This window comes from Stegodyphus dumicola, chromosome 6 (assembly GCF_044657685.1).
Source record: "Stegodyphus dumicola isolate Sdum_Otavi_A_Nest chromosome 6, ASM4465768v1".
NCBI classification, from domain to species: domain Eukaryota; kingdom Metazoa; phylum Arthropoda; class Arachnida; order Araneae; family Eresidae; genus Stegodyphus; species Stegodyphus dumicola.
Window position 1 is genome coordinate 50,946,159 of NC_140773.1, and position 12,586 is coordinate 50,958,744.

Genomic DNA, 12,586 nt, shown 5'->3' on the forward strand with positions numbered 1-12,586 from the left:
AAGGGAGGGAGTTAAAAGTTTCAGTTAGAGTTAAAAAAAGTTTTGGTTTACAATTACTTTGATTGGACAAGAGGTATCTGCATTAAGCGCTATGTAACATGGAAAGATCTCGAATTTGGGAGAACAGATGAATTTAGGGGGAGAGCATAAAATATAGAATCATTAATTTTGAGGTCACCAATTATTTTCTTAAAGCAGCTATCATATTTCACTATATCTTACATTATATATTTATATATATGTATAATATATTATGATTGAAAGATTTTAACATGTTAGAGATGTTTATTAATGATATAACAGTTATAGAACCTTAAAAGATGATTTATAAATTATATATACACACTGAAACAGTTTTTTTAAAGGATGATCACACTGCAAAGCACATTACTTTCCACCAGACGACTTTTTTAAAATTAAAAAAAAAAAAAAAAAAAAATTATTGAACAGAAGACTGAAGTTTCATATCTGCTATTACATAAGCATCATTAATATTCTCTAAGAAGCATATAACAGCCATTAATCAAATATACATACATATATATGCATATATATACAAATAGAAACATAGTAATAGGCCTAAAATTAAAAACAACAACAACAAAAAAAAAAAAAAAACAGTCCTGCTGCAGGATTGAAGTAAATTAAACTTAAAGCATCTAAAGTTAAAATTAAATTGGAATCAAAACAATTTCCCAACAATATTAACAATTGCAACCATGGATAAGAAGTTTAACACTGCATCAAAACAAATCAAAATTAAAATAAGAATTCATCTGCAGAATAAACCTGAAAAATAAAAATGTGAAAAGGAAAAAAATATATAAAAAATAATCTCCTTTTTCTGAAACCTTAATTCAGAACTCATCACAGGAAAATGAATTAAAGATTATTAAAGTTTCATAAAAGTCGATTAATATGTTTTGAATACATGTTTCTGCTGAATCATTTGAGATCAAAAACCGAAAACAGATTCAATTAAATTTTCATTTAAAACATTAAAATTCACTTAAAAACTGAAAAATCGAATCTCAAATGTATCCAGAATTTTCCCTATACAGGTTCAAAACACTTGGAAAAAAGAATAAAACAATTGAGTGCTGTTTAAATGACAATTTAATTTAAAAGTATATTTGTTTTGCTCTTTAATTTAATTGAGTGTTGGATTTACATTTAATGCTATTTGACATATTTTTTTTTTAAGTGGTCAATTTGGCATAATGTCATTTTTATTCTTCTTTTTCCAAGTGTTTCAAATGCATGCAGAAAAAATTCTGAATACATCTGAGATTCAATTTTGCAGTTTTAAGTGAATTTTAATGTTTTAAATGAAAATTTAATTAAATCTTTTTTCAGTTTTTGAGCTCAAATAAATCAGAAGAATGAAACATTTATTCAATACATATTAATCAACTTTTATGAAACTTGTAAAGACATCAGGTATTTTTGGGAGAAGGCAAGATGAAAAATATGCAACTCCTTCACCAGGAACCGAACCGTGGACCTCTCAATTATGCACTGAGTGTGCAGACCACTACACCACGAAAGCTTGCTAAGAAGGGGGGAGAAATACCTTGTATACTCCCCCTTTTAAAGAGTGACTGGGGTTTTTAGGGGGCCCAATCCCCAAATCCTGGGTGAGGAGAATCATCATTCAACCTCCTTTTAGTTCGGGCACCACTGTAGAGACATTAGGATTTTTTTGAGAAGCAGGAGAAATGAAAAATATGCAATGCCTTCACCGGGTATTGAAGTGTGGACCTCTCAATTACACGCTGAGTGTGCAGACCATTACACTACGAAGGCTCGCTAAGAAGGCGGGTAAAATACCTTATAAACTTTTAATTCATTTTCTCCAGATCAGTTCTGAATTAGGGTTTCAGAAAAAGGAGATTAATTTTTATATGCTTTTTTCCCATTTTTATTATCCGGGTTTATTTCAATGATAAATTTTTTATTTTATTTTTGATACAGTATTAAACCTCTTATTAATATTGTTAGGGAATTGGCTTGTTTTGATTCTAATTTAATTTTAACTTTAGATGCTTTAAGTTTATATATATATATATATATCAGAAATATTAAGTACATTACAGTTTCCAAGACAGGAAGGGAATAAACCCAAATTAGAAGGAAGATGATAAAGGCTGCTACAAATTTTAATTAAAGATTTATTTTATGTACATACAAACTGTATAATGGAAATAATATAGAAAAAATTAAATTTACTAACCCAAAGAACCTTCTATACCTCTTAGAAGGTCATTAGTTTTGAAAATAAGTAGCATTTCTCGAGGCACTTTACTTAAAACTGTGGTAATCTCTGGGAGATAATTCGCTGCATTATCCCTAATTTCTTTTTTCTAAAAAAATTACAAATGTGAAATAATAAATATTCTGCACATGCACGTAATCACAAATTATAAAAATCTGAAATTTAAGAAGCATTTTCCCATAGTTCATTACTATAAACCAAACAACAAACACACAGTTAGCTTTAAAATCCTACTAGAAGCTTTTCACATCTAATTTCTTTGTACTAAAACCTTTTTGAACTAATTTATTTTAACATAATTTTATTTATTTAATTTCATCTTGTTATAAGATATAATATGTTGATAAAATATTACACCAGTCATACATACATCAATATACAATGTAAGAGAATTATCTTTTTTAGTTACAAATACAGAAACTCATTTTTCTCTGGCTTATAATTTACTTAACATAAATATCAATCTAGTCTTATCGATTACCAGTTAAAGTTATAAAATCCTATTCACGAACATACAAATGCATATGTGACTAAGAAAATGAAAAATAAAGCAAAACAGTACTACCTTACACCCAATTAATCCATTCAAATGAACTGTCCATAGTTCCTCCCTCCCCCACAGTAACAATGTGATTTAATACAAAAATGATTGTGTGTGATTTAATACAAAAATTACCTTTATTACAGTGTCTTTCTTAAATTTAGAAAAATATTAGGCTTTTGCAGCAAATACTGCAATAATTAAACTAGATTATTAATCAGGAAATTCAGGTCCATTAGAAAAATATATATACCCTGTAAACTAGTTTTGAAGTTTTTTGGCATCCAGATGTTAGCTAGTCATTAGGTGAGCTTGCGGCAGTACCTAAGCACTCAGGTTTGGATTCTGGAGAAGGCAAGGTTGTAACTGTCCATCCCTTCATAGGAGGCAATGGTGGCTGCCTATTAGGTGCTCCCACAATAAAATGATCACTTTTGGCCTTAGGAGTGACCAATGCTGAATAAGTAAGTGCCCACAAGTTTTGAAACTGATAAGAATTATCTTTACAATATATAGTATGGTGCTTGCTTAATATATGTGGGCACTCTCATATCGCTGTAATATGTGATATATGAGGAATAATAGTGAATCAGAATTGCCTAGTGAGATTTTGAAAGACATCATACAACACAGGGAATTATTTATGCTGGAGGTCCTTCATCATGAAATTACAGTAGCATGTGCAGCAATCTCTGTCTACACATTGACCAAGACTGTTCAAGCAACTGCTCACCAGTGTGTTATATGTCTAACTGCTAATGGCCAGCACTCTGATACTTTCAGCTCTCTTGTGCAGGTGTATTAATTTTTCTTTGACTTAAAATTACTTAACACATAAAATACTTATCTATTCTTATTGATTACCAGTTAAAGTTATAAAATTCCTACCTATGATATGTATGATTATATTAACCTATAATTAAGTTCATTACGAACACACAAAAAAGAATTATCTTTCATTAAAGTATGTACATGTTTCTGATGGATCCTGTAAATATGCTTAAAACTATTATTTGCAGATGGAATATGGTTGAAATATGGAACATAAAATCTTGAACTCGAATTAAAAATACCAAAATACTTTTTTCACAAATTTTATATTACAGATAATTTTACACTGTAATGTCATTTTATCAAAATTCATTTAGATAAGAAGTTTAATATTATATAATATCTCTAAATTATAATTATAACTTTAAGTGATTAAAGTTTAAAAAACCCTCGACAGTAAGGAAGTACAGCGAGATGCTATTCCGTGTTGACACTGCTACCAAGGAAAAATGTCGAACTGAGTTTCGGCACGAAAAAGGTAATGTTCCATCAAGATAATGCAAGACCACATGTGTCTGTATTCACTGGCCGGACTCTGTATGGACTCCAATGGGATCTTTTGCCGCACCCAGCATATAGGCCCTTTGGACTTCTACCTTTTTTCACACCTGCAGCTACAATTTGCTGATGCTATCTTCCATTCTGCAGAGGACATCCAAAATGAGGTTGACCTGTTTTTGGACACAGGGTCAACAAATTTCTGGGTCAAAGGCTTTGAAAAACTACCAAAACATTGGTAGAAAATCATAGATGTAGGTGGTGATTACTAGCTGCACTAAAGATACTGTTTTCATGTTTTTCCCTAACTTTATTAATAATGTTTTTTGGAGGAAAACTTTCATTACAACAAGATATATGTGTGTGTGTGAGAGAGAGTGTTTGTAAGCAGTTAATAAACACAAAGTAAAAAAAAAAAAAAAAAAAAAAAAAAAACATCCAACTGTGCACTGAAAGCAGCAACAAGTAGTGGTAATAATGAAAATAAATTAATAATATTTTTAAAACACATCCCATGTTTAGTTCAAAACAAACCATTTAAAAAAAATGAAAAACAAGAAGTACGGAGGCAAACTGATAGACGAAATAAATGCCAAAACCAAAAATGAAAAGGGAAAACAGTTTACACCTTTTGCTGCATTGCCATCAGGGTTGCTGCAACAAAAGAATTAAATACAGTACAAAGTCCGAAATTCAGATGTCCATCATCCGGAATGATCTAAAATCCAAACCTCAAAGCCAGAAAGATTTTTTTGTGTGCTTTACAAATGTGCATTTGATTTTTCCTTCTATAATAAAACATACAGAGATTTTTACTTAAAAATTCTGATTCTAAATTTCACTTAAGCAGTAAATAAAATATCTCGTTATGGAAAAACAATTATGCAAGCATAAATTTGTGAGATTAATATTTGGCTCCGTAGCTGAGTGTCTGCTTGGCATACATCTCAAACCGAAACATACACCTATTTTATATCCCTGACGCCGATCTGGCGAGACATTATTTATTATACTTTGCTTTCATCATGGTGTGTTTATCAAAACATGACAGCTTCAGTAATAACTCATGCAGTGATGTCTAAATTTTTTTTATATTAGTTATTGAATAACAAGAGTATGGCAACCTTTTATACTTTTAGCACTTGGGGATGATTATAGATTTTTAAATGCTCTAAGAAATGTTGACGAGGAATAATTCAACATAAATTTCTTTTCAAGCACCAAGTGGCAAAATTAAGGGATGAGAAGTTTTTTATTATGCAAATTTTTCGTATTCTCGACACAGCAATTACAGAAACTTTGTAAGCAACTTAAACAACTTACATTGAAAGAAATGTTTAATAAAGTAAACAAATAGATATTAAGCTTTTTATTTTGTAAATCTTGATACCCTTTAGATAATAATTGCTCTTTATTTCATAAATTACAATTTCATATTTTTAATTGTATAATGCTATCTTACCAGATATAAATTGATCATCTAATATCCGGAAAAATCCCAAATCCGGAATCACCGAAGTCCCGACAAGTCCGGATTTCCAACTTTGTACTGTATATGTATATATGTGCAAGTTTGTATATATATATATATATATATATATTATGTACTTGTTTGTGTGTGTGAGAGATAACTCTGTGTAGATGTTTTGAGGATTAGAAGATAGCATAGATCAGGGGTGGCCAACAAGGTCGATCACGAAGCTAATTTTGGTGAATCGACGATCACTCCCAATGACTGGAGTGGAATTCCATATACTTTGAAGCGATTGTAGAAGACAAAACATTTTAGCGATTATTTAATGCATTCTGGGAATTTGCCGAGGTCATAAATTCTTAGAATTCTGACAGTCTGACACTGTGCTCTCCGCCCATCTAGCACAATACATTTGACTTATGTTTTACACTTGTCACCAAAACAACCCTAACAATTGCATTCATGCATTGCGTATGAATGCAAATATTAGGGCTTGACTCATCAAAGAACATAGTCAATTAGCTTGAATATTTGGTAGTGTCATTCAGTAGCTTCTTTTCTTTTGTATTAACAGTATTATTATTAATCAATATTATTTATCCTCACAGACCACTTTGGGTTTCAATTTTTCTTCTGTTTAAAATGTAAGTACCTTTTCTTTGCTTTAATTGAAATTGCTTTTCTTACATATCTATTTACTTGATAAGTGAGCATTCTCGGCAACAGATCTCTAAACTGCGGTTATTACACTGAGAGAAAAATAAGGGAAAGTATTACAACTATATTAGGAATAACAGTAATTCTACAACTATATTAGGAATAACAGTAATTCTATTTAAATTAAGATTTCAGTATTTCTTCTTCTTCAATGGCCAGACAGCCCAGGATGGGCCCTTGCCTTCCTCAGAATCGAATTCCAAGCTCTTCTATCCCTGGCCATGGGCATCCACTTGGTTATTTTTAAAATTCTTAAGTCTGTTTCCAAACAGTCAAGCCCCCTAAGTTTAGGTCTCCCTCTTTTTCGGGTGCCGAATGGTCTGGCCGAGAAGATCTTTTTAGTTACTCGATTTTCATCCATTCTGCATAGGTGTCCTGCCCATTTAATTCTCTGAATCCTTATATATTTTACTATATCTATTTCTTTAAAGGATTTATAATGTTCAGAGTTAGTTCTTCTTCTCCAGATATTGTTACATTTTATGCCACTAAAAATACTTCTCAAAATTCTTCTTTCAATGACAGAAATAATACTTTCAGCTTTTTCTGTCGTCGCCCAGGTCTCAGCAGAGTATGTAAGAATGGGTCTGATTAAGCTTTTGTAAATTAAAATCTTTGTTTTTATGCTAATGAACTTACAACTTCAAGTATTTTTTAGACTGAAAACACATCGGTTAGCATCTGTGACTCTACTACAGACCTCAGGTATTAAATCATTGAGAGTATTAACTTCGGATCCTAAATATTTAAATTTGCTCACAGTTTCAAATTTGTAATTCCTAATTTCATTGTTTTTTCTGTTATTACCACATGGCATGTATTTAGTTTTATTTTGGTTGACAGCTAGATGCATTTTGCTGGCTGCAGCCTCTAGAAATATAAAAGCCTCTCTAAGTGACTCGGGAGTGCGTGCGACTATGTCTTTATTGTCAACAAACGCAAAAATCTGAAAAGACTTGTTAAAGATAATTCCACGAGTATTAATGTTGGAGTCTTTTATGATTTTTTGGAAAGCAAAGTTAAAAAGCAAGCAAGCCAGTGCATCACCCTGTGATTTCAGTATTTAAACCGTAATAAATATATTATAACTTTAACATAGTTCTTGTAAATTTTAATATATCTCTGTTAGCTTTTAATACACTTGCATTGCTGTGTCCGATCATAGTATGCACTACTGTTATCATTTCTCTCAATGTAAGAGCGATAATAGCCACAGTTCATGAGTTTTTAATTTTTTAGAAAAATATTTAATTCAATATTTATTCTTTAAATTGTTGTATTTCTTTGCATTCTCATACACCCATGAACATGAGTAGTAAACCGAAGAAATTGAAAATTTATCACTTCAATGAAGAAGGAGAACTCGATTAGTTTTTTAAATGTTGAATGATAAATGTTGTTGTTAAATATGCCTTACCTCAGTAGCTATTGCTAAAAAGGGTAACCTGCAGAGACATTTTTTTAGCTTTTATTATTTTTTTAGATGTTTTTTACATAACAAGTATCAAACTGATTAACCCTAAATTCTGAACTGAGAAAATATAAAGTTAGGGATCTTAAAACTCAATTAACAAATCAACAAAGCGTTTTTAAAAAGCCAAGGTTGAAGTCACAAGCAGTAACTACTGCATCATTCAGTCAGCTATCTCTTAGCAAATAAATGTAAGCCATTTTCTGGCAGTGAATTTGGGAAGGAAATTTTTTTGGAATGTCAGATTCACTTTTTAATGATTTTAAGAACAAGAGTGAAATTGTTGCTGCAACTCAAAATCTACAATTGTCATGAAACACAGTGATGCGATGAATTAAAAGGATGAGTGGGAATGTAAAAGAGCAGTTATATACTGATATTAATAGATGTTCTTATTTTTCCTTTCAGTGTGATGAGTCAACAGAGGTAAGTGATACGGCACAATTGCTTGTTTTTGTTCATATGGTTTTCAAGGATTTTATATCTAAAGAAGAATTGCTGGGTGTGATTTTTTTGAAGGAAAGGACTAGAGGTGTAGACATATTTAAGCCTTTAAAAACTTGCTCAATAATTTGAAAGTACCACTTTTTAAATTAGTCTCAATAACAACGGATAGCGCAGCTGCAATGATAGGTAGCATAAATGGATTTATAGCCCTAATGTAAAAAAGATGAGTTTCCTGCCTTTATAAGCTATCACTGCAAACTTCACCAGAAAGTGTTAGCTAGCAAGAGACTAAACACAAAACAGATAATGGACATAGACATAGCATTTAAAATTGTTAATTCAATTCGAGGAAGTTCCCTCAAACAACATTCCTTCCAGCTGCAGCTCGATGAAGGCCAAGCTGAATTATTACTACAGACCAATGTCAGGTAGCTAAGCAGAGGTAAATTTTTGCAGTGATTTCTAGCCTGAAATTATAGATTTTCTTCACGAACAAGATGGAAACTGTGAAAATTTAAATGATGAAACTTGGCTTAGTAACTTAGCATTTTTTACCGATTTTACTTCAATATTAAATCATTTAAATTTAGAATTACAAGGTAAAAATAAAACAGTAATTGATATGATCAGCTGCATAGACGAATAACAAAAAATTATTTTGCTAATAGAAGATCTGCAACAAAATAATCTGAATCATTTTCCAAATATAGTGGATAAACTACAAAAACATAAAAATATTAATTATAAGATTGACAAATACGTTGCGGAAATCCAAAAAGTAATTCAAGATTTTGAGATAAGACTCCAGGATTTTGAAAAAATTAAAGAAATTGTGGAATTCATATCTTTTTCTTTTAAAAAAGATTTAAGTGTGAAACGCATTGGCCAAAAAATTTCAGACATATTTTGTATTGATCAAAAGACATTAGAAAATAAAATTCTAATTTTACAAACTGACGTAATCTTACAAACACGAAAATTTGAAAAAGAATTTTGGAAATATGTCAACCGAGAAAAATATCCCAGTATCACCAAATGTAGCAAATATGTCTATTCTTGTTTCAAATCTACATACCTATGCGAATCGTCATTTCCATACTTGAAACTAACAAAAACTAAACAACGTTCTGTCCTGAATGATTCTTATACTGAAGACTCACTATCTTTATCAGATATAGACCTAATTATGATTCCTTAGTTAGGAAGATGCAAACTCAGTCTTCCCATTGACGTTAAGGCTACAAGTAAATACTAAATCTGTCTTTATCTGTAGCTATTTTGAATTAATAAATATTGCTATTAATTATCCATGTTCTTTTTTTTTTCTTTGACATGAGTTTTTGGGGTCTTTAAATAATTATTGTTGTTATTTTTTACATAGGTAGAAAAACCTTATATCTATATTTCAGTATAAGGTATGCTCAGTGAGCTATTGATAGATTAGCAGAAGGTAAGCCATGTTATTCTTCCATGATAAATTCTCTTGGCCCAAAAAATGCAAAAGTGATATATTGAAATCAAATTATCAGCCATACTGTGCATTTTTATAACAACTTTTTTATATTAACAAACAAATAGTACAACCACTTATACAATAGCAGTAGATAAAAAAAAATAGATAGGCAGTAGATAAAAAAATTAAATTGCATTTTCAGTTAGTAAAAATCTATCTTGAAAAAGTGTTAGAAAATCGAATTTTTTAGTACCACATGTACGGAATGCTGCTATTAAAAGTTGGGTCTGGAAATTATTTTCTTCATGAGCCTATCAAAAACTTAATAAATCATTTAAAAAACTAAAAAAATGTTTTGAAAATATATTTTACTTATCTATTCATACTTCGCTGGAATGCACCTTATACTGATACACAGTGTATAAACATTGTATGTATTTTACACCCTTCTCCCCCCTTAGACTACAACTATGACAACAAGTCGATCATGACACACTTTTAAGATAAAAACTAGATCTTATATACAAAAAAGTTGGCCACCCCTGGCATAGATAAATAAAATGACATAATTATGAAGAAGAAACTTTAAGATGTTGGCATAGATAACAAGACACAATTTTATTTCTTGATAACTAATTCCGAAGACACATAATCCCTTTTACACATCATTATGTGTGCAACAGCATGCTACAATTTTTCGTAGCATATCACATTTTTCCAGACAATGGACAACATTAAGAACAAGGTGATGCAACAGCCCATCTTAGCATAGTGAAGGGAAAGTAGGCAAATGTAATGTGCATTTCAGCAGCATTTCTATTTATAGAGTTGGCTTCTTTATTTAAATTTTAAACTGCAATTAGATAAGTGCTTACTGCATTGCTTATTAATATAAGGTGACATAATGTTGATTAGTTTTCCAGATGATACACTTTAGACTCAAGAAAGGGGATGTAGCCAAATTAAAATGATCAATTAAAAGGACTATTGCTAAATTAAAGTTAGTAGTTGTCTTTCATATTATATATATATATTAAATTCTTTGTTGCATTTATATGATTAGTTGAAATTTATTAATTATGAATTTCAATTTCTGGTTTTTGTGAAATATTACTTCTAAATTTCTTAATTTATGTCTTTAATAATAACTTTTCTGCAGCTTAATGCATGAAAATATTAAACATGTTTATATTTTGTTTTCAAAAGAATTGTTTTGTAATTATATATATATATGTACACACACACAATTTTACCCTCAACATTTTCTTCTGTTATATATTTGCAAAGATTTTTGCAACATAGCATGTATTTGACTGTTCATAAATTTTAATTTTCTTTGGAAGTTAATTTTTTAGATGATTATTTTAGCCACATTAATTCATGTTTCCTTGTTTTGTATTTCACTGTACATATATTTATTATTCATGTAGTAAACCAGTCCTTTTTTAAATTAAGAATCAATTTTTCAAATAGAAATATCCATTTTAACCTTGCATGAAATATAATAGATATTTGAATGCTAAGAATTATTAATATGTAACTACTTTTACAAATAAACTTACAAATCAAAATAAGTATGTTCCAATAAGAAGCAACATTTCCTACAAAACAAAATAATCTGTTTTATTTCATAAATGTGAAAAACAAAAACATGGAAGACTAAACTGTGCATACCTCTTCAGTTGTAGGTTTATGTTTTTCAATCCCCTTAGTTACAGCTGTCCATGAACGAGCTGTAATCATACAAGCAAGAAGAGCATATAATTCTCCAACACCAAGTTTATGCCCATAGTGTTCAACTCCTTTCACATCAGCTTTCATCAAAGCTAACCACATATTACAGTAATCTATCCTGAATTGATCTGTCAAATTCTGTTTGAAAAATTAAAACAATAATAATTAGAATATATTCTAATACACTTTGGTAGCACAAATTTAAAGGAAAATTGCTGACAAGTTCTGCATATTTTTAGTACATTTAATTTTCATTAATATTTATATACATGATACACGGGCAAAAATATTTAAATTACTATGATACATAAATTTTGCAATAAAAATTTTCTCAACCTCAACACTGAAAATGGGATAATCATAATAACCTTACACAAATTATTGCTGAGAATCTACTGTTACTACTCCACTTTATATATATTTTGCTTGCAGAGAAATATGTCCTCATAAAATATTGTATATAGTTTTGAACTGTTATGAGCTACAAATCTTCATTTCACAGTTTTATAAGCATATTTTCATTTTAAGTTCCTGTATGTGTACATTAAAAACATGTTAATAGCTTTATTAAAATTGATGATTCTTGGCAATGAGATGCACTAAATTCAATTTAGTGCACTTTGATGCACTATTAGATTTAGTGCATACTGGTGACTTTCAGCAGTACCTTTTGAAACTTGATAAGAGCTGGAGTTTAGCCTATTAAAATGTATGCTGAACTGCACAATAAAGAAAAGGCTTGTTGATGTTTAGACTTTACTCATGTCATTTAAAAATTCAGTCATCAATATTATTTGTCAAGCAACGGGAATTAAAACTCTAAGCAATCTTATTATGGAGGGTCCATCAAAAATATTTCTAACCTAGTGAGATCATGGTGAAAGTAATGCAACAGTTTGACTTGCCAAAATTCAAGTATAGACAAAAAAGGCTAAAATGATTTTGTAATCAAAATTTTTATAAAATATTATAATCTAGATAGTATATTCTTTCTATTCCAACTCTAATGAATTAATTATTTCATTTAATTTACTTATAATTATATTCTTCCTATTATGCTTTATAGGTTTTGCCTGCATGAAAATGTTACACAGGCGAAATGGAAGTTTTTTTTTTTTTTGGCTTATATGAATGAATATTAATAA

At 29.9% G+C, this 12,586-nt stretch overlaps 1 protein-coding gene across 3 annotated transcripts in view; it reads right to left on the bottom strand.

Annotated features, from left to right (window-relative positions):
* Adck1 (aarF domain containing kinase 1) overlaps positions 1-12,586 on the bottom strand; it is a 57,419-nt gene that overhangs the window by 9,965 nt on the left and 34,868 nt on the right. For all 3 annotated transcript variants that reach the window (XM_035375056.2, XM_085818311.1, XM_085818312.1), the window contains exons 8-9: positions 11,382-11,579; positions 2,234-2,363 (exon numbers count right to left, since the gene is read on the bottom strand). In XM_035375056.2, the coding sequence (XP_035230947.1) occupies positions 2,234-2,363; positions 11,382-11,579 (328 nt within the window). The remainder of the gene's footprint in view (positions 1-2,233; positions 2,364-11,381; positions 11,580-12,586) is intronic.